The sequence below is a fragment of the Sapajus apella genome, unplaced genomic scaffold (genome assembly GCF_009761245.1).
Source record: "Sapajus apella isolate SASKATOON/1434 unplaced genomic scaffold, GSC_monkey_1.0 scaffold124, whole genome shotgun sequence".
Taxonomy (NCBI): Eukaryota; Metazoa; Chordata; class Mammalia; order Primates; family Cebidae; genus Sapajus; species Sapajus apella.
Window position 1 is genome coordinate 852,086 of NW_022437064.1, and position 26,504 is coordinate 878,589.

General features: G+C 39.5%; 1 protein-coding gene across 3 annotated transcripts in view; it reads left to right on the forward strand.

The window, feature by feature from the left end:
* Positions 1-331: 331 nt before the first annotated feature.
* Positions 332-26,504, forward strand: part of SLC39A8 (solute carrier family 39 member 8) — a 69,708-nt gene continuing 43,535 nt past the window's right edge. Inside the window, exons 1-2 of one of the 3 annotated variants that reach the window (XM_032261614.1) lie at positions 332-482; positions 916-1,387. In XM_032261614.1, coding sequence (XP_032117505.1) covers positions 1,169-1,387 — 219 coding nt within the window. In that variant the 5' untranslated portion in view covers positions 332-482; positions 916-1,168. Of the gene's footprint in view, positions 483-510; positions 689-915; positions 1,388-26,504 lie in introns of those variants that run through there. The other 2 variants (XM_032261616.1, XM_032261615.1) reach the window with 2 other exon arrangements.

Consider the following 26,504-nt stretch of genomic DNA (forward strand, 5'->3'; position numbering starts at 1 on the left):
AAAAAGCAATTCTTGTTAATCGTGTAGACAATACAAGGGTGTCCAGGCTCCATTTCAGGAAGCTGGTTTCATGAAGGTCACAAAAAGGTGCATGCGTCCCCGAGACCAGAGAGGAGTCAGGGATCCCGATACGAAGGTGGCATCAGGTAACCCTCAGGGATGAGGGTGGAGAAGAGGGCACGGCTGATGCTGGGAATGAGCAGCGCAGGCGGAGGGAAGGCCGGCTGTCCTGCGCCCCGGCGTGGATGCGCGCGGGAGTGCAGGCTGGGGAAATGGGTCACCACGTGCTACGAAGGCGGGGACACGGCCCTCCGCCCCTTATCTGTAAAGGGCGCCGGAGCTGACCGCGGAGTTTCACTGCGGACCTGTCAGAGATAAAGGCATTGTGGGGACGGGAGAGAGAAAGAGAGATCCAGAGACCGAGTCTCACGTTTGACACGCAGAGAGAAAGACGCAGAGACAAACAGAAACAGATAGGAGAGGTGAGAGGCCAGCGAGTCCTTCCGATTAACTTGCCAAGCCCAGAGGAGAGATCCGGGGAGAGGGAGGGTCCCGTTTAGACGCGCAGACCCCCGGACTCCGGGAAGAGCCCTTTAATGTAGCTCCTTGAGGGACTGCACGTCTCACCTCTTCCAAGTTTGCGGCAGAGAGAATAAAGCAGAGACAGGAAGAGGGGTGGAGTTCTACAGTTAGTGCGGTTTTAGTTTCTCCTAAGAAGTGGCGTGGTTTGGGGCTTTATATCCGGGAGGAGCATATGTACGCAAATCTTGGGGCGTTTGCAAACCCGGCTCCGGGGCGGCTGACCCCATGCCCGGCCGGGCGTTTCAGGGCTACCGCCACGCAGCGTTTCTGGAGCCGGCCGGCCGGTGCCCTGGTGGCCTTTATCTCTGTCCCCCTTTGTCCTCTTTATCTCAGGCTCTCCAGGAGGCCGGGGGGCCCACTCCGCCTATCGCTCCCCGCGGCTACGCTGCCACTTCAATGCCCCGCAGGTCGCGAGCTGCTGTTCTCTCGAAGGCGTCGGAGAACCAGGGGCGCCCCGCGCCACCCCTGACTCGGAGCAGCGCCGAGCACTGACGCTCGCGCCCTTGGGCACGGACGCCAGTGCGCCCGCGCGCGTCCCTCTGCGCCGCAGCCCGTCGTGGGCCCCGAAGGGGAAGCCCAGGCCAGGATGGCCCCGGGCCGGGCGGTGGCCGGGCTCCTGCTGCTGGCGGCCGCCGGCCTCGGAGGAGTGGCGGAGGGGCCGGGACTCGCCTTCAGCGAGGATGTGCTGAGCGTGTTCGGCGCGAATCGGAGCGTGTCGGCGGCGCAGCTACAGCACCTGCTGGAGCAGATGGGAGCCGCCTCCCGCGTGGGCGTCCCGGAGCCTGGCCAGCTGCACTTCAACCAGGTAAGGCCACCAGGCCCGGGTGGCCCTCTGTACTGTGGGTGTCCTTAGACTTCACTTAGTATATGAGCCATTTTTATTTGGAAAAAGTGCAGGAGAAAGAATCTTGTTATATTTCTCAAGTAGAGGGCGGTAACTCGTGACGCTTTTCACTAGACGAGGCTAAAGGGTTAAAAGGTGAGTATTGTTCAGGGATTTGGCAGCCAGAAACCTCAGTTTTACGCCTGATGAACTGAGAAGTCAGACTCTGGTGGCTATAAGATTTTATAGAAAAGTTTATGAAGTAGTTGAAGGTGTGACGCCACCTTAAGAGATGCTTTTTAGATAGGAATGAGTTACTTAAATCTTTCCAGAAAGATAACAGCTCACACACTTCGTACAAGGTTGGCTGGGAAGATTATCACATGCTACCCTGGTTAACAGTTGCCTGGTGGGTAACCAGTGCCATCTGAAAAGGAGATGTAATGTAGTTCTGGCTCCTGTGTACCTCCCATGAGGCATTCAGGGCTAAAACCGGGGAGGCCTGGAGACCAAGATTCTAATTTGGTCATCCAGATGATGGTAGGCTAGGCCTATATTGTTAGTTCCTTGTCATATGTCAGGTCAAGTGTTTGATTCTAGTATTTATCCAAAATGATTAAAAAATATTTTCAGTACATAAATAGGGTACTACTAGGCATTTGGTAATACCTGGGGTTTAAGAACGGCTTTGAACTACCTAGAAGCAAGTAAAGATCATACCTGTTGGTAAACATAAAATCAAATTATTCCTAATTATTTCCATTATAAATATTCTATGATTGGGTAGTTCTTAAAATTGTGAGGAGACAAAGTGTACTTTCTGCATCCTTCCAAAACTTCTCTCTCTCTTTTTAAAACTCAGTTAACTCAATGCTTTGATTTTTTTTCCTTCTACTCCTGTCCCATTGACAACTGATATTGGAGAGCAGGATACAGTATTTTCCATATTGTTTGTCATTTTTGGACAATGTTAGTTTGTTACAAGAAGTTTTGGGGGTCCAAAATGTTTGGGAAATGCTGCATACTATGCTCTTGGAAATTTCCTAATGAATATGACTTTAGAAGAGAGTTAAGGAAACTGTAATCAAATACATTCTACGTTAATAACCTTATAGGTAGATTGATTTTCTTTTTGCTAGAAATAGCTTATCTCAAAGTATATGGTTCTTAAGAAAAAGTGGAACTTTCTGATGCCATGGCATATCAGAGGTGGTCTCTCTTTGACCTAGGAGGGTTTTCTGGCCCTCTTATACATGCTCTTTAGTAAATTGTCTATAGCTCCAGTTCTGGCCATGGTATTATATCTGAGGTAATGTCTACGAAATTATATATTTAAGAAAATAAAGTGTTTGCTGGCTAGTGGCATTCTCTTCTTATCAAATAGGGGAAACTGCTGAGCTGACTCCAGTATTTCCAGGTAACTGTGGTCTTGTACTTGGAAAGAACTTAGAGGATTGACTTGAAGCTGCATATCTGTAGCCCACACATTGTTTTGACTTGCATGATCTCCTTATCTTGCAGTGTCTGGAGGTGTTGATGAATTTTAAAGGGGCTAAATACCTCCCACACCACCTTTGCAAAGACGTTAGAAAACATTCCTAAATTATTTAGGAAAATCAGTTAAGTGTATCAGTAATATGATTCTCTGTTTATTAGCAGGTAGGATGTCTCAATAGGTAAAATTATACGTATCTTGACACCTTATTTCTTATTCTTATGTTTGCATATTTAACTGCCCTATTATGGCCTCTGCAGGCATCAAAAAGGGACAGGAAAAAGCCTATAATTACCTTGGAAATAAAAGGAAGATTTACCACTTAATCAGCATAATAAACATCTTTCTGATGTTCTCTCCCTTTCTTTTGTTTTATTTTTAATTTTTTAATTTTTTTATTATTTTGAGAGTTTCACTCTTGTTGCCCAGGCTAGAGTGCAATGGGGCAATCTCAGCTCACTGCAACCTCCGCCTCCTGTGTTCAAGCGATTCTATTGTCTCAACCTCCAGAGTAGCTGGGATTACAGAGGTGCGCCACTGCGCCTGGCTAATTTTGTGTTTTTAGTAGAGACAGGGTTTCTTCATGTTGGTCAGGTTGGTCTTGAACTCCCGACCTCAGGCGATCCACCCGCCTTGGCCTCCCAAAGTGCTGGGATTACAGATGTGAGCCACTGCACTCTGCCTGATGTTCTAAAAAGTCTGAATGAAAACAATAATCACTGGTTAAATGATGGCAAATGAAATGCTAATCCAAAAGAATCTATTGATTTGCTGGTAATTGATGGACTTGAGTATTCATGTATGCTCCAGTGTGAAACCATCCAATCTGGAGTAAAATATTAGGGTCATTAATGTTTATATACCCTAAGGAATACAACTTCAGTTTCCTCACAGGGTAGAATAAACAATGCATATGTCTATTGTGAGACACTTGGTTTTTGACTTTGAAAAAGGCTAAGAGACTAAAATTTGTTTACAGGGTCCAGGAATTTATTGAATCTTCTACAAGACCTAGTTTTTAAATAACACTGGTCTTTTGGTGGAGGGCTGTGATATTTATTAGGTCAGCTTTTCTCAGGTAATAGACTAATCAACTCTGGAGATTTGTTAGACAATTTTGGGAGGTTTTCTAAATATTTTTCTTCTGCATCCTTAAGTACTGTTAAATTAACTTGTTGCTTTGGGATATCAAAGAGACCTGAGTTCAAATTGTAGACAGTAGACCAATTGAGCCAATGGTTTTGCATCTTATAGGGACTGACAGTACAAAGTTAGGTAGAAGCAGTGACCCAAACAACGAAGAGGAGGGAGCCCTTTCTGGATAAAGGTCTGATCTATTGAGGGGAGTTCCTAGAATACACAGGGAAGCCCCACATATCTGGATATCCCTGGTTATTAATGTAGGACATTTAATAGTGGCCTCAGTGCTGACTTTTGTTTGTTCAGAAGTTCCTTTCTCATTCTTCAAATGTTTCTTTTCCTCATTTCCTCTTTTCAACCACTGTATTTTTAAGTTCTTATGTGTAGATAGTGATTAAACAGCCTGTTAAAAAGGAGGATCCTATTTTCTAAATTATCACACTGAGCTGTTAGAAATGCCTCCATTCAGAGAGTCCCCCAAGGAGGGTCATAGAGGGTGCTGGAATGTGGGAGTGAGTATGGCAGGTTGAAGCAGGGAGGGCCTTTATTTCATGCTGTCCCTCAACCTGACACTTCTGCTTCTCTCTCTTCTACCTCTTTCTTCTTTTGATACATATTTTTTGATATATATCTTGTGGCCTATGTTCTGCATTGCATGTAGTTTTTTTCTTCTCACATTTCTACTCTCACCTGGTTGCCAGATTCTATTTTTAACCTTTTTCAATTCATATTCAGTCTTCCCAAAGCAACACTCTTTCTTTCAGAAAGCCTCCATGAACTGTCTCTTAGCTGGCAAACTAAATCTTGAGGCTAACATTTAAGGCCTGATCTCCCTGTGTCAACCTACCTCTCCAGACCTAGCACCTACTAAACCAAACTACTCACTGTTCTATAGATTTCATATGCTTTTGCTCAACCATTTCTTAGCTGATTATCTTTCTTGGACCCTTCCTGCCTTTGACTGGAATGGCCTTCTCCTTGAATTGCGCTTTGAAAATCTACTTTCTTAAGCCCAGTTAAACTTCACCATAAAACCTTTCTGGGGTATCACAGCCAGCAATGATTTACTGATTTCTCTATTTTCTGGATTCCTGAAATATTTTTTACCATCCTGATGTCACTTAACTATTCATGTGTTCAACAGACATTTTGAATGACTGCTGCACTCTAATTAGAGTGGTTATTTTAAACTACAAATCTGATCGTATCACTCATCCTGTTAAAACAATTCAATGCTTTTTAGATAAACTTCAAACACTTATAGTGGCTTTAAAGTCCTTTTATGATTTGATCCCTGTATGTTTCTTAAGCCTTATCCTTTGCCACAGTTCCAATTTTAATGGACTATTTATAATGCCTGGTTCTCTAGAAACACTTGATTATGCTCTGGTTATCAGTTTAGACATTACTTCTTCTGAGAAGCCTTTCTTGATCTTCTCAAGAGTAAAGTAGAAGTCCCTTCAATGCAATCCTATATTCCTTGGTGCCTGTGAAATTATAACATATTATATTATATTATACCATGTAAATTATTTTATATGTATTACAGTTTTCTGCTTATGTGGCTATAACCCCTGATGCCTCCCTCTACCCTACAAAAGATTTTTAACAAGTTGAAGGGCATGGTCTGACTCCTTTCTAGGGAGTAGTATAGTACCTGGTTTATAATGTGTATTTGTTGGATTTTTTTTTGAATAAATAGGTGAAGATTATTTACGATGAGTATGATAATTTGAGCTCTCACATGACTTTGCAGTCTATTGGAAGAGATATGACATATGCACACATAACTATAATGCACAATACAGTGATATGTCTGATTAAGGGACTAACCTGTTTGTGCCTGAGGTTGTGGCTTTTTGAATTTTTGCAGTCAGACCTTGGCAATGATCTTGAGCAGTAGGATGTAAATAACTCCCACATTCTTAGCGTTCCAATAATGGAACACTAGGAATAAATGTGTTTAAAAACTAAAGTAAGATAAGACCTGTGTTTTCAGAAAATTAATCTACATGGAAGTGTGGAATGTATTGGAGTAGGTCAAAGGGGGGATCTAAGGCGCCATCTGCAGTGGATTGCATGAGATGTAAAGATCACTTGAATCTGGAGAAAATCAGAAAGTAATATAAAGCCTCTGCTTCCAGAGCCTTCTAGAAGAGCAGGCATGGCTGAAGGGTATGCAGAAGGCCCCAAAGATAGGCCTTTTCTATTTCAACCTTTGCCTGTAATGGTTATTTATTTAAGTATTGTTAGATTCCTTCCTTCATTATCTTCTAGCCCTGTGATGAAAGAGAGAGAAAGAATAACTCTGGGCTTATATCAATGGATGGCCTTTCTGGGATGTCACAGCCAGCAATGATTTACTGATTTCTGGTGATATGTAGCCAGGATAGTGGTATGTAGCAAACAGGAGTGTATGTATGTGTGTGAATACTGCAAACATGTTGTTTGCATTGCTTGTTGTCATCAACTGCACTTTTTCCTGGGGTGGGGGTAATGATGGGTTAGATGAGGGCGTTTCTGGGAAGCATGGACTGTGAACAGAAGAGATAAAGAACACTTGTTCTTTTTTTTCCCTTTATGTGCTGCGAACTGGTGGGGGTAAACCTTCTAGGAATGCCTTCTAACCTGCTTGTTCAGGTGAGAAACTGGAAGGGCAGGACAGAGGATGAGGTTACCTGGGTCTCTTGTCAAGAGTCCTCCAAGACAATGGCCCCATTCTGATCTATTAGATCACTGTCACATAAGTTGATTGTGTACATTTCAAGGCCTTGGGGAAATGAGGGACATTCGTAATTCATTTGACTGTGATGTCAAGAGCTTGGTTTGCCTTGATGCCAGGTGTGATTTGGATCCATTAGGAAAATGCTTTTCATTTCTTTCATACCTACCTCCCCAAATCACACCTTTACCCACTATCCTAGGAGTCATATGAACCCTTTTACATGTAATATAATAATTATAGCTAGAATTTATTAATCTTTTACTATGTGGCATGATTCTCTTAACCAATTTATTTGTATTATCACATTTCATACTCATACCAATCCTATGATAAAGGTCCCATTATTATCTTCATTTTATGCTTAAGAAAAATGTGGCACAGAGAGGTTAAGTAACTGGGCCAACGTCATGAAGTTAGTGGTAGAACCTGAGGCAATCTTACAAACTGTGCTATACTGCATTTTTTGAATTACAATCTAGAAAACTATACTTTCTCTAGCTAGAGCAACAGTGACCTCAGATTTTGAACCACGGACAGAAGTTACTAGTCATCAACTGCTTATCTGGCTACATTGCTAATGACTAATGTGACATTAGTCACATTAAGGAAGCTGCAGAGGGTACAATGATGATGACTTGTCTTGCTCCTCAGAGACCTTATAATTAAGAAAAAAGATGGAAACTTGTGAAAAGTGAATATGCAAGGCAAAGCTGCAGTAAAGTAATCACCAAAGCAGATGTTGTAAAACATATCACAAGGCCATATATGATTGTCACCTGGATGCTAGAAAGGATTTGCTAGTAGTTTAGAAAGGTGAGGGATTTTTATTGTGGAGGGGGGGGTCGTTGGAAAAGTTACAACTCAGTCAATTCTGCTTATCTGGTTTGGTTTTTTTAAAAAAATTATTGATGGAACTTTTGCTTGTTCCAAATATGATGAATTTTCATGTGAATTACATGAATTCTTTTTTAGACCATGAAATTTTCTTTTATTCTTTCATATATAATGAATTTTTTTTAAGGGACTATATTTTGAGCAAAAATAGTACTTTCTCCTTTGGATAGACTTCAGGTATGTCTAGTGTGAAACCTTTCTGTCCATTTCTCACTTTTATGCTAGAAGTTTCCTGCCAATGAATCCACTGTCTCTTCTGGCAGTTTAGAATGGAAATCTCCCCTTATGATGCCTCTGAAGCAAGTGCATTCTGAACTGCAGAACACTGGAGAACGTGGTTTGTGTGTAGGTGTTGGGGAATGAGTTGAAGCAAGGAGGGAATAGAAGGTGAACTGAGTACTTCAACAGAATTACTGACTCTTAACTATAGGTAAGACAGTGCTGCTAGGAGGCAGTTTGAGCTTTCTCACACAGTTAATCAAGTGAACGCTCCTTAATTGGGATAGATCTTTGTTTCTCTCTAGGGATGTTTTCTAGTGATGTTCTCTCATCTGGGTGGGAGAGTTGCAGCTGTTATGCTTTCCATGGTTTATTCTTGTCTTGCGAGATATTGAGGGTTAGTGACTTAGTTTTCTGCTTCCTAATCATAAAATACCATTACTTTTCAACCGTAACTGTTCTTTAAAGGTGTTTTCTTTAAGTTTGATATACTTTTGATTCTTTTTAAGAGAAAAATGAATTTCTTTTGGTGGTAGTAGGGGTTGGGGGAGAAAAATAGGAATATAAATAGAAATGGAAAATAAGGCCTGAAGCTGAGAAGGATTAATTTTCCTCAGGAAAAGGAAAGCAACCCCTAATGAAGGCAGTTTAATGTGGCTGGTAATGGGTTTGCAAGTTACTTGTATTCCAACTGGTGTTTGCTCAAGGGATGTACACATTACTAAGTGCAAACAGCTAGTATTAGGGTCATTTAGAATGCAATTTATTTTAGAAAAAGAATGTTACTAAATTCTAGACTATCTAAAAAACTATGTAGTTTTCAGAATTCTCCCATTTTCAACTCTATATAATAGTAGATTCCTGTTTGTAGTTGAAACTAATTAATTTATTCTCAAATTATTTCCAGTTGTCTGTTTCATTAGTCAAATGGGTTAGTCTTGAGAGTTATTTTATAAAGAAATGAAACTTTCACTGAATTACCTTTGTGTTGATAGGATTTGGGAGCATAGAAACCTTAAGAGTGGAGCCTTGTTTAATTTGGCTTCCATCGGTTTCTAAAGATACTCTGTTGTTTTTCTTGGCCTGAAGTTTAAGGAGAATAAAAATAAAAATCTGTGAGTGTAGATTAAAGGTGAACCTGAAATGTAGCATTATGCCTTCCAAGGCCAAATAAAACCCTTGACTTTTTTTAAAATAATGAATTGAATAGCTAGAGAAAAAAATCAAGTGAGTGTTGATAATGCCTCTAAGTCTTTAGTTCTGTGAACCTAATTAAAAATAATCCATAATTGTAACCAATTTATTTGGTGAGCTTCTTAGACCTCTAACTATCTTAAGAGAATACAACACAATGGTTTACAATTTGGCTTCTGGAGTCAGGCAAGCCTGGGCTGAAATTCTATTTCTCTTGCTTACCACCTGAAAAATCACAGGCAAGTAACCTAACCTCTTTTCGTAATCCTTAGTTTTCACATCTGTGAATTGAAAAAAAAAGAACTTTACTCATAGGATGTTTTTTTTGGACTAGAAAATAAGAACAATATTAAACATTTACTGAACATTTAATATATTTTGGACACATATATTTAGTATGTTACATATGCCAACTCAATAAAAATATGAGACTTTTTTCCTTACCTATATTGCTTCCAATAATACAAAGACAATTTATGTGAAATACTTAGCATTGTGTCTGGCTCAAATTATGTGTTCAAAACATAGTTATTATCATCATAATACTATGTTACTTGATACAGCTACATTATCCTTAACAAAATTGTCTTTCATTGAAGATCTGAACACCCAAGGGTCTGTCAACTTAAAGAAGAAAGCACAGCTATAAAAAGACAGCAAGAATTAATGAAATAAAAAGACCAGTGAGACCTAAGTGCAGTGACTTTGATTTCAGTCTTGGTTTCCATGGTGACTACCTTGAGAAAGGCTTTTGCTGTTTACCTCCACTTCCCTTTCACTAAACACTGGTAGTAAATTCTTGACAATGTAAATCTTAGGTGTAGAGACAAATAAAATAATTTGAGTGCTAAAATATGCATTGAAATTATTACCTCCCCTACAGAGGACTTCTGATGCTTTATTTAGGAGTAGGCTTTGTTTTATTATTTTTGCCCCAAATTGGCATCACCACTGAAATGTGAATATTTGGGGAACCACCTTATACTTCCAGAAATGGATAGAATTGTGGTTTTAAATTGAGATCTACTTCTAAATCTGTATGAACTTCTATATGGATTTTGCAAGCCAAAGAATCCAGGACCCTCTGTGTTTAACTAAACTTTGTTGGGTAGAAAGCAGGTAAGAGAATGACCACCATTTTAGTCTAACTTGGAGAAGGGAAAAACGTAGCTCTTCAGTGGCAAGGAAACAGCCCAAACTTCAGATGAAAAGTGAACAGTAAAATTAGTAGGCTGATTCTAAATTTGGCAAAAGATCCTGCTTTATATAAATATTTGTCATATGTTCTATAAAACACACTTATGTTAAGAGATCCATGCTATGATGGTACCACATAATTGAGTTTGAATATGAAATCATGATGCTCTACAGTTTTCTTCAGGACCAGAGTTACCAGAGCACAAAGTCTATTATTTGGTTACTTCACCTATACACATTAGCATGAACAACTAGATGCTGGCTCTGTCTCTAGCCTTGGGATGAACGCTGTTTAAGTAAATGTTTTGGGCAGGGCCTTTACCGTGGCAGAGGAAACAGGTCCTGTCCCACTAAGAATATTTGCTAACAATTATAGAGGACTTCCGTGTTCCAGACATCCTGCTCAGTTCTTCCTTATACACCATTCTGTTAATCATCCTGATCCAATGGGGTAAATACTCTTGTTATTCCCTTGAGCAAACTCAACCTTATGTAGGTTAAATAACTCACTTTAAATCAGTAGAAATTTGGACTCATAGTGGCAGAGAAAATATTCCATTCTAGGGTGAGTGAATCCTATAACCGATGCATTTTCCACTGTTGCCTCTTATGCTGAAGTGTATCATCCCACAGAGGGACTTATTTTCCAAAAAGCCAAGTGCCTCTTATGTCATCCAAGTGCCTAGATGTCAAGGTAGAATGGATGCCATTTTTTTGAAGCCACTGGGAACTGTGCAATCATTTATTTGAAGCAGGAAGGTATTCTCTGCTGATGTTCCCCTCTTGTTTGAGTAAAAAAAGGAAAAAAAAGTCTTTTCTTTCCCTTGTTAAAGTTGTACTTGGAATAATCAGGGCTGGCTCTAAAACTTGTTATTACTTCCTCTGCAAACTAGTTTTCAACCTTGCAAAGTTATTTCATGACAATTGACATTTGATACTCAAAATAATATTATGAGAAAATTAGGACATATCATTTCTTCCAGAAACTGAGATACGAATAAGTCATTTGGTAAAATTTAGACAAAGTGCCCAGATTTGTCGAGGAGACCAGCCATTCCAGTTTTGAGTCCTCAGTTTTTTTTCCTTGGGCTAATTTTAATCAGATGCAGTATTAGCAAAGCCACTGTGCTCTGACTCCCGTGAATATTCCGTGATCTTTGTGCTTCGTTTTCTGTGTATAACTGGACCACAGAAAGGTCCGAATGCGTGTTCCATTTTCTCACCTCTCATTCACTCCTCAAACCATTGGTCCTGGTTTTTTTCTGTCCCCACCACTTGCTTGAAATTATTCTATACCAAGTCATGTGGAACCTCATTACTGTTGGCTATAGTGGGTGCTTTTCAGGCCTCACCACTCGGTAATTTTGTTGGTGTTGATTACGTCCTACTTGAAACACATCCTTTCCTTGTTTACAGCTGTTTGTGCCATGTTTTTCATACTTCCCTTGCTGCTGCTTTTCAGTTTCCTTTGCTCATTCTTTGAATATTAGTGCTCCTCAGGTTTCCATCTCAAGCCTCTTTTCTTTTGATTTCACACACCCTTTCTGTATATCTTCAATGACTCATATGTCTGTGGTTATCTATCTGTAGATGCTTTCTACATGAGTTGGCTCCCTTCAGATTGCTTTCTTGAGATTCGGCCTTGCGTACCGAACTGACGATTGATGTCTAACTCTTTTCTTTTCCCCAATTCAGCAGGTCTAAACCTGTCTCAGACAAAACTCATCAACTCCATCTCTAACTCCATCTCTTTCTCCATCAAAAGCTTTTGATATTCCTGTTTTACCCATCTTAGTGATGGGTATCAGCATCTACTCACTGAACTAAACTGAGAAACTGGATATTAATATTGACTCCTCCCTTTTTCTTTCCCCTTCCCATATTAAATGCACATAAATCTTGTCATAATAACTTCTAAATATCTTTTAGTTAATCTTTTGAAGCTCCCAAATCCTCTTTTGTGTAATGTAGAAAATTATACCTACCTTATGGGATTGTAGTGGAGATAAAATCAGATAATATATCTGGTTGCTCTGTCCTGTGCCTGGCAGGCTGTAAGTATTTAATACACATCCACTCTGTTACTGCTGCTGCCCTCTGCATCCAGTCCTGCCTCACATCTCTCTTTCCTCTGCATTTCTGCCGACTTGATTTTTTTTTTAATTATACTTTAAGTTGTGGGATACATGTGCAGGTTTGTGACATAGGTGCCATGGTGGTTTGCTGCACCCATCAACCCATCATCTACATTAGGTATTTCTCCTAATGCTACCCCTCCCCTAGACCCCCACCCAATGACAGGCCCTGGTGTGTGATGTTCCCCTCCCTGTGTCCATGTGTTCTCATTGTTCAGCTTCCACTTATGAGTGGTGTTATATGGTGTTCGGTTTTATGTTCCTGTATTAGTTTGCTGAGAATTATGGTTTCCATCTTCTTCCGTATCCCTGCAGAGGACACAAACTCATCCTATTTAATAGCTGCATAGTATTCCATTGTGTATATGTGCCACATTTTCTTTATCTAGTCTATCATTGATGGGCATTTGGGTTGGTTCTAAGTCTTTGCTATTGTATATAGTGCTGCAATAAGCATACATTTGCATGTGTCTTTATAGTAGAATGATTTATAATCCTTTCGGTATATACCCAGTAATGGGATTGCTGGGTCAAATGGTATTTCTGATTCTAGATCCTTGAGAAATTACCACACTGTCTTCCACAAGGGTTAAACTGATTTATACCCTCACCAACAGTGTAAAAGTGTTCCTATTTCTCCACATCCTGTCCAGCATCTGTTGTTTACTTTTTACTGATTGCAATTCTGACTGCTGTGCGATAGTATCTCATTGTGGCTTTGATTTGCATTTCTCTGATGACCAGTGATGATGAGCTTTTTTTCATGTTTGTTGGCTACATAAATGTCTTTTGAGAGGTGTCAGTTCATGTCCTTTGCCCACTTTTTGATGTTTTTTTTTTTTTCTTGTAAATTTGTTCAAGTTCCTTGTAGATTCTGGATATTAGCATTTTGTCAATAGATTGCAACAATTCTCTCCCATTCTGTAGGTTGCCTGTTCACTCTGATGATAGTTTCTTTTGCTGTGCAGAAGCTCTTCAGTTTAATTAAATTCTATTTGTCAATTTTGGCTTTTGTTGCAAACGCTTTTGGTGTTTCAGTCATGAAGTCTTTGCCCATGCCTACATCCTGAAAAGTTTTGACTGGGTTTTCTTCTAGATCTTTTATGGTTTTAGGTCTTACATTTAAGTCTTTAATCTATCTTGAGTTAATTTTTGTGTAAGATGTAAGAAAGGGGTCCAGTTTCAGTTTTCTGCATAGGGCTAGCCAGTTTTCCCAACAACATTTATTAAATAGGGAATCCTTTCCCTATTGCTGGTTTTTGTCAGGTTTGTCAAAGATCAGATGGTTGTGAATGTGTGGTGTTATTTCTGAGGCCTCTGTTCTGTTCTTTTGGTCTATATATATGTTTTGGTACCAATACCATGGTGTTTTGTTTATTGTAGACTTGTAGTATAGTTCGAAGTCAGGTAGTGTGATGCCTCCAGCTTTGTACTTTTTGCTTAGGGTTGTCTTGGCTATAAGGGTTCTTTTTTGGTTCTATATGAAATTAAGAGTAGTTTTTTCTATCTGTGAAGAAAGTCAATGGTAGCTTGAGGGGATATCATTGAATCCATAAATTACTTTGGACAATAAGGCCATTTGCATGACATGATTCTTCCTCTCCATAAGCATGGAATGTTTTTCTATTTCTTTGTATCCTCTCTTTGTTCCTTCAGCAGTGGTTTGTAGTGCTCCTTGAAGAGGTCCTTTACATCCCTTGTAAGTATATTTCTAGGTATTTTATTCTCTTTGTAGCAATTGTGAATGAGAGTTCACTCATCATTTGGTTCTCTGTGTATTATTGGTGTATAGGAATGCTTTTGATTTTTGCACATTGATTTTGTATCCTGAGACTTTGCTGAAACTGCTTATCAGCTTAAGGAGATTTTGGGCTGAGACGATGTGGTTTTCTAAATATACTGACACATTGCTCACTACCTGCGAGGGTCTGTCCTGCAAATCCTGACTCTGTGACGGATGAATAAAATACTCTCACACACCAATACGAGTGAATGAGTAGGCTAAGAAGGTTGTCAGCTGCGCTCAGAGGGCGATTGCTGCTACTTAACCCCTATCACTGTTCCTCCTCACATTTATTCAGTGTAGATTTACTTACAGAGGTTCTAAGTCAACATGCTTATGGATAATTAACATGGTTAAAAAAGTTGTTTTGTGAAAGATAAAAGCTTTGGTTCTGGGGTCCAGAGTAAACACCATTAACAGGTAATCCCCCTTCGTCCCCTCTGAGAGGACCATCTGACACAAAGTTTATATGAGTAAATAAATAGTTAGAGTAGAAACAAAGGAATGTGGGGTAAACAGACTTAACTGGGGAAGCTTCTATTATCCCTAATCTTCACCCTATGACCTAATGCTCTAAGGTCAGAACTGGCTGCCTTCAGCCTGTTCCATTATACAAGTTGATGAAAACCTTTCAGCCTTCCAAAAGATTTGAAACTATAATCTTATAACTTTCCCTGATATTTCCCTTAATATTTTGTCAACCACCCTGAGTGAATCACAACAATATATAATCATGTAGTTTGTAAGCAGAGACAATTTGATTTCCTCTCTTCCTATTTGAATACGCTTTATTTCTTTCTCTTGCCTGACTGCCCAGAACTTCCAATACAGTATTGAATAGGAATGGTGAGAGAGGGCATCCTTGTCTTGTGCCGGTTTTCAAAGAAATGCTTCCATCTTTTTCCCATTCAGTATGATATTGGCTGTGGGTTTGTCATAAATAGCTCTTATTATTGAGATATGTTCCATTAATATCTAGTTTATTGAGAGTTTTTAGCATGAAAGGTGTTGAATTACCTCAATAGATGCTTTTCTGCATCTGTTGAGGTAATTGTGGTTTTTGTCATTGGTTCTCTTTATGTAATGGATTACGTTTATTGATTTGTGTATGTTGAACCAGGCTTACATCCCAGGGATGAAGCTGACTTGATTGTGGTGGATAAGCTTTTTGATATGCTGCAGGATTCAGTTTGCCAGTATTTTATTGAGGATTTTTGCATCAATGTTTATCATGGGTATGAGCTTGAAATTTTCTTTCTTTGTTGTGTCTCTGCCAGATTTTAGTATCAGGATGATGCTGGCCTCATAAAATGAGTTAGGGAGGAGTCCCTCTTTTTCTATTGTTTGGAATAGTTTCAGAAGGAATGGTACCAGCTCCTGTTTGTACCTCTGGTAGAATTGGGCTGTGAGTCTGTCCGGTCCGGGGCTTTTTTTGGTTAGTAGGCTATTAGTTACTGCCTCAGTTTCAGAACTTGTTATTTGGTCTATTCAGGGATTCAACTTATTGTTTGTTTAGTCTTGGGAGAGTGTATGTGTCCAGGAATTTATTCATTTCTTCTAGATTTTCTATTTATTTGCATAGAGGTGTTTATAATATTCTCTGGTGGTAGTTGGTGTTTCTTCAGGATCAGTGGTGATATCCCCTTAAATATTTTTTATTGTGGCTATTTGATTCTTTTCTCCTTTCCTCTTTATTAGTCTGGCTAGTGGTCTATTTATTTTGTTAATCTTTTCAAAAAATCAGCTCCTGGATTCATTGATTTTTTTGAAGGGTCTTTCGTGTCTCTATCTCCTTTAGTTCTGCTCTGATCTTAGTTATTTCTTGTCTTCTGCTAGCTTTTGAATTTGTTGGCCCTTACTTCTCTAGTTCTTTTAATTGTGATGTTAGGGTGTCAATTTTAGATCTTTCCTGCTTTCTTCTGTGAGCATTCAGTGCTATAAATTTTTCTCTAAGCACTGCTTTAGCTGTATCTTAGAGATCTGGTATGTTGTGTCTTTGTTCTCATTGGTTGCAAAGAACTTACTTATTTCTGCCTTAATTTTATTATTTATTTGGTAGTCATTCAGGAGCAGGTTGTTCAGTTTCCATGTAGTTGTATGGTTTTGAGTGAGTTTCTTAATCCCGAGTTCTAATATGATTGCACTGTGGTCTGACAGACTGTTAGTTATGATTTCCGTTTTTTTTGCATTTGCTGAGGAGTGTTTTACTTCTAATAATGGGGTCAGTTTTAGAATAAGTGTGATGTGGTGCTGAGAAGAATGTATATTCTGTTGATTTGGTGTGGAGAGTTCTGTAGATGTCTATTAGGTCTGCTTGGTCCACAGCTGAGGTCACAGACTTGAATCTTTTTTTTTCTGTTTGTTTGTTTTTTAGACGGAGTCTCTCTCTGTCGCCCAGGCTGGAGTGCAGTGGCACGATCCTGGCTCACTGCAACCTCCTCCTTCCAGGTTCAAGCAATTCTCCTGTCTCAACCTCCTGAGTAGCTGGGACTAGAGTTGTCCACCAGTACGTCCAACTAATTTTTGTATTTTTAGTAGAGAGAAGGTTTCACCATATTGGTCAGACTCATCTCGAACTCCTGACCTCAGGTGATCTGCCTGCCTCAGCCTTCCAAAGTGCTGGGATTACAGGTGTGAGCCACTGCATCCAGGCGACTTGAATCTTTAATACACAGATCTGTGCATGTCACCATCCTCACACGACTTCCCATTACTGTTAAAATAAACTCTAAATTCTGCCTGGTATTTATGGCCCTGAAGCATCTGCCTCCACTCCCATATTTCTCCAGCCTTATTTCTACTTTTTCCTTTACATTTCACCTTCAACGGTGCTTTTTCTGGGAAGTCTTTGATAATCCCATTACCTCAGAGTGGGTTAATTCTTCTCTCTTCTCCAAATTCATGGAGTCTATCTCCACACTTACCAGGCCATGCTGCAATTATATATGTTTAAATATGGATCCTGCAATAGTCTGTATGGTCCATGAAGCAAAGGACTGGATTTACCCGGAAAGCCTCTTCTATGCCCATAATTAGGATAGTCTGACATTTAGGTGATATTCAAGAAATATTTGTTGAATGAATGAAATGCTTGATAAATAACTTCAACCTTTTTAACTGATAAGTTTTTAATGATTTATTTTAAACCAACATAACTTTCTAAATTAATATTCCTTTCTCTCCTCAGCATCCTCTTAAAAGACATATGAACTCTATTCTGCTGGCTTAATGGCAGCAGATGCGTCAACCTAAATGCCCCATTTAATTTAACATAAACCAGCAATTCCTTTTCTTGTTTTATTTTTATTTTTTCAATTAACAGAGAGACAAGGCCTGAGAAACACCCATTGTATTTAGCAATTAGAAACTTCCTCCTTAGCAATAAGAAGGTTCAAGGAAGTGGTGGGGATAGAAGCCAGACCACAATGGGTTGAGGAATGACTGAGAGGTGAGGAAATGGAATAGGCATTCATACATATTCATGGTCCAGTTACACACATAAAAAACATAAAAGTAATAGTACATTAAAATTTAACCCATGGGTCATCTAAATAGAAATAAAGTTTTTATTACTTTTAGTTTATGAACTTTCCAGGAATTTTTTTGTTTTCATTTAGCCTGGGATTTTCTCCATAGCCCATAAGTATGTTCTCTAGGGTAACTTAGAAACACTGATGTCAGGATTAGCTTATTTGTAGCATCAGGGCCACACTGAGCTGATTCTAGGAAAGTTTAATAGAATGAGAAGAAAAACTTATGGCTGGAATATTTGCCTCCTCAGAGGTTCTGGTAGATGACTCCCGGGTTATTGATTTGTATTTCTCAGAATTATAGTCAAACACTGTGTGCTAGTTTGTGATCTCCTTTCATTCACCTCCCTTCCTTAATCTACAAAATTAGCTATTGTTTATAAATTGAGTGTCTTACATGTCCAAAGACTTATTAGGGGCTGAGGAAGATATAAAAAGGAAGAACTTCATCCTCTGCAGATTTTTATGATCTTATTGAAGAAATATCCATTTCATGAGAAAATAATAATACATGGAAGCACACATTAAGTGCTAAACAAATAGATATCAGGAATGGCTCCATTCTGGAGAAGGGGTGGGTATAGCAATATTAGGCAGAGAAGACGCATTCCAAATGGGCCTTGCAGGACAGATAGGAGTTGGTAGTTGGATAGGGGGTGTATTGTATTCTAGGCAGGGGTCATGGGAGATGCAAAGTCACAGTGAAGGTAAAATACAAGGCTGATTATGACTGTTTGGTTAGAATAGAGTGTTCATGTATCTATTTAGAGTGTGCTTAAGGGGGAAAGGAACATTAGAGACAGGTAAGTGAGGTTCTTAAGTGTTAGGACTTTAGACTCTTGGCAGAAATGTGTACAATTTTTTTGAAACAGCGTCTCGCTCTGTCACCCAGGCTGGACTATAGTGGTTTGATCATGACTCACTGCAACCTTGACCTTCTGGGCTCAAGTGATCCTCCTGCTCAGCCTCCTGAGTAGCTGAGACTACCAGTGTGCACTGTCATGCTTGGCTAATTAAAAAAAATTTTTTTGTCATCTAGGCTGGTTTTGAACTCTTGGGCTCAAGTGATCCTCCTGCTTTGGCATCCCAAAATGCTAGGATTATGGGTGTGAGCCACCATGCCAGGCCAGAAATGTGTACTTTTGAAGGTTTTTTGTTTTGTTTTCTTATTTGGCATGTGTGTGTGCAGATGGGCAGTTTGGGCAGAAGAAGGACATACTGATGGGTAATCCAATAGTAGAAACAATCTTGTGGAATTGTAGGATAACCAGGATGAGAAGGGTATTGGATATCATTAGATTAGAAGCTCCTAGCTCCTCAGTGAAGTGGTATATAAGGTCTCTGTTTGTGTGTCACTCTTATGTGCTAGATTCTCAAACTTTTTAGTCTCAGGAACCCTTGTACTCTTTTTTTTTTTTTTTTTTTGAGACGGAGTTTTGCTCTTGTTACCCAGGCTGGAGTGCAATGGCGCGATCTTGGCTCACCGCAACCTCCGCCTCCTGGGTTCAGGCAATTCTCCTGCCTCAGCCTCCTGAGTAGCTGGGATTACAGGCATGCACCACCATGCCCAGCTAATTTTTTGTATTTTTAGTAGAGACGGGGTTTCACCATGTTGACCAGGATGGCCTCGATCTCTAGACCTCGTGATCCACCCACCTCGGCCTCCCAAAGTGCTGGGATTACAGGCGTGAGCCACCGCGCCCGGCCCCTTGTACTCTTAAAAATTATTGATGATACCAAAGAGCCTTAGTGTATATGATTTATATCTATTAATACTTACCATTATAGAAATTAATGTTAGGAAAACTTGAAAATATTTAATAGACATAATAATAAACTCATTCCATGCTAATATTTTTAAATGAAAAATAACTACATTTTCCATGACCAAAAAATTAGTAAGACGAATGGAATTGTTTTACATTTTTGTAAATTCCTTCAAAATCTGGCTTAAAAGAAGACAGTTTGAATCTCATATATGCTGCCCCATTCAATCAGTTGTGACATACCTTTTGTAGCCTCTGGAAACTTTATTGTTTACATGTAAAAGAGTTATAGTAGAAAAGGAAAATGCAGTCTTCGTATTATTTTGAGAGAAATTTTGACCTTGCATATACTCTGGCAGGTTCTTGACAACCCCCAGAGGTCCCCGGACCATGCCTGGAGAACCACCATGCTAAAGAGGTGTCATATAATCGGGCCTGTGATGGACACAGCCAATCCTTGTATATGTGGGTGACATGGCTTTGAAGGTTGTACTCATTTCTTGTGGCATCTTCCCAGCCCTGAGTTGAAGAAGCAGCATGCCCTCCACACTTTATCCCTGGAAGGACTGAGTAGGAGACCCTTGACATACAGCAAGGAAACAAAGGCTCTTGATCTTGGCACAATGGGATGGTGTCCATGGGGTTCCCTGGCAGATGATGGGAAGTAGGCAGACGATATGTCCATGCTCCCTGAAGACATGTCAGGAGTGGGAAGCCAAGATCTAGGCTCTGTGTCTGTGCTCTGACACCACATCAGCCTTGTAGGGGTCTAAAAGAAGACCTTCTCTTTTCAAGAGAGGACCTTGAAAAGCTGAATGTGGAATGGAGCAGGGCTGGGAAACATGTCTATCACTATGACAAAGACAGAAAACCTTGTAAACCTCTTTTTAAAAGATTGTTGTAGCTTTCAACATTTTTTCTTTTTCTTTAGTAAAATCTTTAAAGAATTCCAGCCTACTTTGTGTTTAGGGGAACCTGGAAAAAGAGATTTTAAACAAACAAACCATGACTTAATTTTGTTTTTCTTAAAAGAAACTGAAATACAAGTACATTGTTAAAAACTTTGGCAGATATAAAGAAGCAGAAAGGAAAAATAAAAAAATATGACGCATAATTTTACCACCCAGAGGTAAACACTGTTAACATTTTGGAGCACAATTTTATTCTTATTTATAGCAGCATTCTCTATACATTGTTTCATAATAATCTTTTTATTCCTAGCAGTGTATCATAAAACAAAGCATCTTTCTCCTTTAAATTACATATTCAGGAAAAGTGCTCTTCATCTCCTCTACAAAAAGAGTTTTGACAGTGAGTATATGTGGGTGTATGTGTGTGTATGCATGTGAGTGTGTTTCTATATGAGTGTGTATGTGTATGTGAGAGAGAGAGAGAGAGAGAGAGAGAGAGAGAGAGTGTGTGTGTGTGTGTGTGTGTGTGTGTGTGTGTGTGTGTGTGTGTGTGTGTTGTGGGTGGCATCAGTGCCAGAGTGGCTTTAGTAAGAAGTGTAAGAAAATTTGGGGAAAAATGGAAAAATTAATCTTGGGGAAACAGTTGGGGGTCACTTGACTAGCCACCTTAAACCTAGAGATTATTTTTATAGAGTGTTCTTGGCTCAAAACCTAGAAACACAGTCTTTTATCTTGATAAAGTGATAACGAGTAAACTTTGAAGAGTATTTTAAAGAGGGAAAAACTTGAAGAGATGGTGGAGTGTGTGATTCCGCCTACACATGCACACATGTGCACACACACACACTCACACACATATATATGTCTATATTTGCATATATCAGGGAGATTTGGAAGTGAAACTTGAGTTTCTTGTAATTGAGGCAGTTCCATTATTGCAGGAATAACAAATCTGGAAGCAATTTCCTCAGTCACTCCTGCTTTGAATGTTCCTGTTGTGAGTGTGGAACATTTAAATCACCAATTCCATTGTTCAATGAGCCCTAAAAAGGATAAATTTATGGGGCTATTCATTTGTTTCAAGGGTCAGAAGTGACCTCCCAACTGTTAAATTCAAACTACCGTTTTAAATTTATGTATTTCAATTGCTTTCTTGGGATCTTTGGCCAGTTGCTATGTTTGCAACACTTTTAGGTATCCCAATGATTATTTAATAGGAAAGAACCTCTGGAATCCCAGAATTCATATCTACTTTAGTATTTATTAAGACTATTACTAATATTACTATGTGTCTGGCATGCAGTAGTGCTCAGTAAATATGTGTTGAATGAATGAATGAGTGAATTAATGAACTTCTCAATTGTTTTCATAGCATTTTTGGAGCCAACTTGAAAAATGATTGACTTTCATAGCAGCAAACTAAACAAAATTATGAAAAAGCAAAAGAAATGAAGTGCAGGGAGTGAGGTATACCTCAAATTCTCACCCTGGTGAGAAAAGTTGGCTGATGTTTGAATTGTAGGATTTTTTTTGGTTTGTATAAATATAAGGAATAGAAGGGAAGTTTTGTTACATGAATATATTGTGTAGTGGTGATATCTGGGCTTTTAGTGTAGCCATCACCTGAATAATGCACATTGTGCCCATTAAATAATTTCTTATTGTAGGGTTGTTTTTGAAGTCTGTCTCTGAGTAGGATTCTAAATATAGTTTACTAGTTGATTTAATTTTGTGATTCAGCTCACGACTGGGGCAACAAAGTACATTCTCTGCCAGGGTCTCAATAATTCCTTCATTGAATCCTTCTCAGTGTTCAACCAAGACATAGCAGCCAGAGTATTGGCTTACAAGTCAAAAGGCATGAGAAGACATATATCTGAATTCTGTCTTTAAGACGGAAGTCGTTTAATCTTGTACCAAAGAAATTTACCTAAGACATAATTTCTTCATCCAAATTTAACCTAAAATCTATATGAGTGGTTGATTAAAGAGATGATATGTGCTAAGCATATATTATAGTTTGCTATTACTGTAGTCCTTCTTTGCTTCTCAGAACTCTTATGATAAGTATTGTTTATAACATTTATTCACCAACTAATCACATACTCATTTGCATTACTGATCTCTCCATTAATTTTATTGTGTATCATGTTTCATTTCCCCGAGAATCGGATGCATCAAAATAACAAACTTAGCGCATATATCTCCTCCTCTAGGAAGCCTTCACTGATCTCATCCCTTTAATCTCACAACATGTTGTGCATATTTTTATTTACTTATCTGTTTCATATGTGTCTCCTTTCTATGCTGAATGATGAGATCGTTGAAGATAGAAACAATGTCTTAGTCTCAACATCTACCAGAACACCGGGCCCAGGGAAGGTGTGAGCAACCTGTTTGCTTAATAAATGAATGAGAATGAATGAGAACTGGAATGTGCTTCTGTAAGAGCAGAACAGATAAAGATTTTAGGTGAATTCTTGTTAAACCTCTTACTTGTTGCATATCTTTAAAGGTATGCATTTAAAAAGGAGATTGCCATTTACTTGGAGTGGAAGAAGGATGGGTTTCATGACTGCTGCATATATGGCGAATTCCAGAAAGTAGCTATAGTTCTTACTGAATAACAATAGCTGTAGCAATCACTGGCAGGGCAGGGAAAGGTAGATGTGGCTGAAAGGAAAGACGTTAGAACTTTTTCAGACTTGGATTCTAACCCCAGTTCTCCTGCTGGCTCCCTTTGAGGCTTTGTAATGGTATTTAAAGTTGATTGTCATTGAGTCTAAATGCATTGCAATAATCGGTCTCTCCCTGCCTTTACCTCCCAGAGAGAATACAACTACACCTAACCCTGCCCTTACTGGGAATGTGAGCTGTTCAGCCTCCCACAGAATCCCAACCTATTGCAAAACAAAATCTGAAACCGTTTCTGGGATGGTATTTGAATGGGATGATATTTCATTTCTGGTGTGGTGTGAAGGCCTTGATATAATGGTACAGGATCAGATAGTTTTATTGTATTGTATTACTTAATGTGTGCCACTTGACAAGACAACCAAGCAGAGAAGACAGCCCGTGTGTTGAGAACAGGAAGAAGTGGAGAAGCTTTAAAAAGTGGAAAGGCTTATCTTTTTATTTTCCTATAGGTTATGATGTAGCATTCATTTACTAGCTTTTAAAAGTGACTTTAAAATAATTAAGTATCCATCAGTACTCTTTTATTTATAAGAGTAAAAAAAATTAATTAGCATAAGCCAAAAGGGAAATCATTGGCCCACATAACTGAAGACTCAAGGTGCATATCCACTTTAGGTGCAGCTGTATTCAGGGTCTTAGTGATTGTATTGAAAATCTGTCTTTCTCCACTTCTTAGTGAACTTTCTTTCCCATGGCGGCATAAATGGCTTAAGATGTCCCCAGACTCACAGCAGGACTGGTGGAGAAAGAGTTTTTCAGTAGCATAGGTGAGTACAGGACCCAGACTGGTCCTATGCTTACCAAAATCAGATGGAAGGGAGTTCCCACAGCAGTAAGGAGCTCTGTTACCAGAGGATGGGATAGAAACCCAAGGGTTACATGTCTTTCATCATTCCAGGACGGCAAAAACCACAGACATCCACCAAATTTCACTAGCCTGGATTATTTCTTATGTTTTGGATCTAATTCACTTGGGCTTGTACTCTGGCTCCTTTTCTTGCTTTTGCACAAATTGTGTATGTATTCCCAAGACTTTGTTCTTTTTTCTATATGCTGATCCTCCTGATCAGCTCCTCTACTCCCACGTAGCTATGATCTCTTTGTAGAAGAAGCCACATCTTTATCTCTCGTCTCTACCTTTCTCAGAGAAAGCTCACCAATCATTTCCATTTGGGGTCCCGGGAGCACTGCTACTTAAAATGTCTAAACCAAAGTTGCCACCATCCTGCCAAATGGGCTTCTTTTCCTAGGTTCCCTAATCAAAGTGTTGCTGAACTTTGTTCCTTAGTTTAGCTTAAACTGGGTTCTTATCACATGACCAGAAAAAATTAGGGCACGTAGACACATGGAAGGGTAAGGGGAATGGAATTTACTGGGCGAAAAGGAAAAGAAAAAAAACAACTCTCAGCAAAATGAGAGGGTTTCCTGCTAACAGGCCCCCATATCACATGTTGATTCCAGGCCACACACACAGGAACTGAAGAGGGCAGGCTCCTCCCCCTTGCCCACATGGGAACTTCCCATGGCTCCACCCTGTTCTCCCAGTGTGCAGGCAGGCTGAGATTCTCCCAGGACCCTCCCTTTTATCTGACTCCTGTATGTATCACCAGCAGTAGCAGCATCCTCTTTCCACTCTCCCAGCATTCTATCATCAACGTTGTTTTTGACTATTTCCTCTGCATATCATTTCTCCCTCAAATGAACTCTCATAGTTTTTTATTATTATGTTTTTCATGAATTTATCATTTTGTCTCTAGTTTTATAGATCTTGATGTATCTGATTTATTTCTGCCACAGCTATTTGAGTTTGCTAATGGAAGGCACTTTGACTTATTTATTTTCGTACTATTTCCTTCCTGGTTGTCATCCTCCAGCTTTTTCCACCTTCTACTTCTCCCATCAATGTTATACCTAGACCCTTACGGTTTGATAAATATTTATAGAATAAAGGAAAGAGTTAATGCAATGTGTAGTATAACTTCATGGCTATTATACTTGATATCATTAAAAAACCAGAGCCTAACAGCAATTTTAAATGGTAAAAACAGATTTTATTCAGGAAGCATTGCAATAGGGGTAGGTTAGTCAGAGTTTTCCAGAGACACAAAAACAGCAGGATATAGATATAGATATAGATATAGATATAGATTAGAGAGAGATTATGAGGAATTGGCTCATATCACTATCATGTGATAGTGACTGTGGAGGCTGAGAAATCCCAGGATCTGCTGTTTGCAGGCTGCAGACTGGGAAAGCCAATGTGTAATTTACCCTGAGTCTGAAAGTCTGAGAACCAGAGGAGCCAGTGGTGTAAACTCTAGAGGGAGGATTGGAGAAAATGAAATAAAATGTCCCAGTTCAAGCAGTGAGGAATGAAAAAAGGAACGAATTTCTTCCTCTGCCTTTTGTTCTGTTCAGGCCTTCAGTGGGTTGGACTCACGCTGGGAAGGACAGTCTATTTCACGGAATCCACAGATTCAACCACCCTTGCAGACACCTCAGAAATAATGTTTAACACCAAAGAAATAATGTTTAATTTGGGAACCCAGCGGCCAGTCAAATTGACACAAAATTAACAATCACAAGGAGAAAAGGGACCTAAGTATGGAACTTGGCTCAACGCCAAATACAACACGGACAAGTGGGGCTGAGTGGGGAGGCGGTCATGAATAGAAAATTACTAAGGGAAAACATTAAGGGTATGGGGGATTTTGGTTAAACAGACCTAACAGGATTCTTGCTGAAGGCAGGATGAGGGTGATCAGATATGGAGAGTGGGAGAACTCTCTTTAAACTGACTTGGAAAGTTTCTTGCTAACACTGGGTAATGCAGGTCCCGAAAAGAATGGATGCTAGAGTTGAGGCCTGGGCTCAGAGGAGCCTGCCTGGAATTTAGTTAAGGACAGAATCTGTGTCAGTATTGAAGTTTTCAGATCTTGCCACTCTTCAGCATTTATTATAAGCAGATTTCAGTTGTTTAAAAGGCTAAGGAAGGAACTTGCCCTAATTCCTTGAACTTCCTTCATCCCCTTCTGAACCAGCCCCCCATTTTCCCATAAGGACATGTTTGGGAAAGATGCAGAAAAACTTCCAGCTTATCAAAACTGGTGAGGAAGAAGGAAGAGCAGAAGCCGAAGCCAAAATGCAGAGAACTATTTCCTGAAATGGTTTTGAGCATATTTTGCAGTCTCTTTCGTAATATGTACCTAGTCCCCTACCTCTAATGCTACCTTACTTTGGTGTTTCACATATATAAGGCCCATTTGAGGCACCTGAATGTGGCAAGAGACCAGTGAATAGGAGTTTTTAATATTTAAAAAAAAAATTTTTTTTTTTTAAATATTTTTTTTTTGAGACGGAGTTTCGCTCTTGTTACCCAGGCTGGAGTGCAATGGCGCGATCTCGGCTCACCG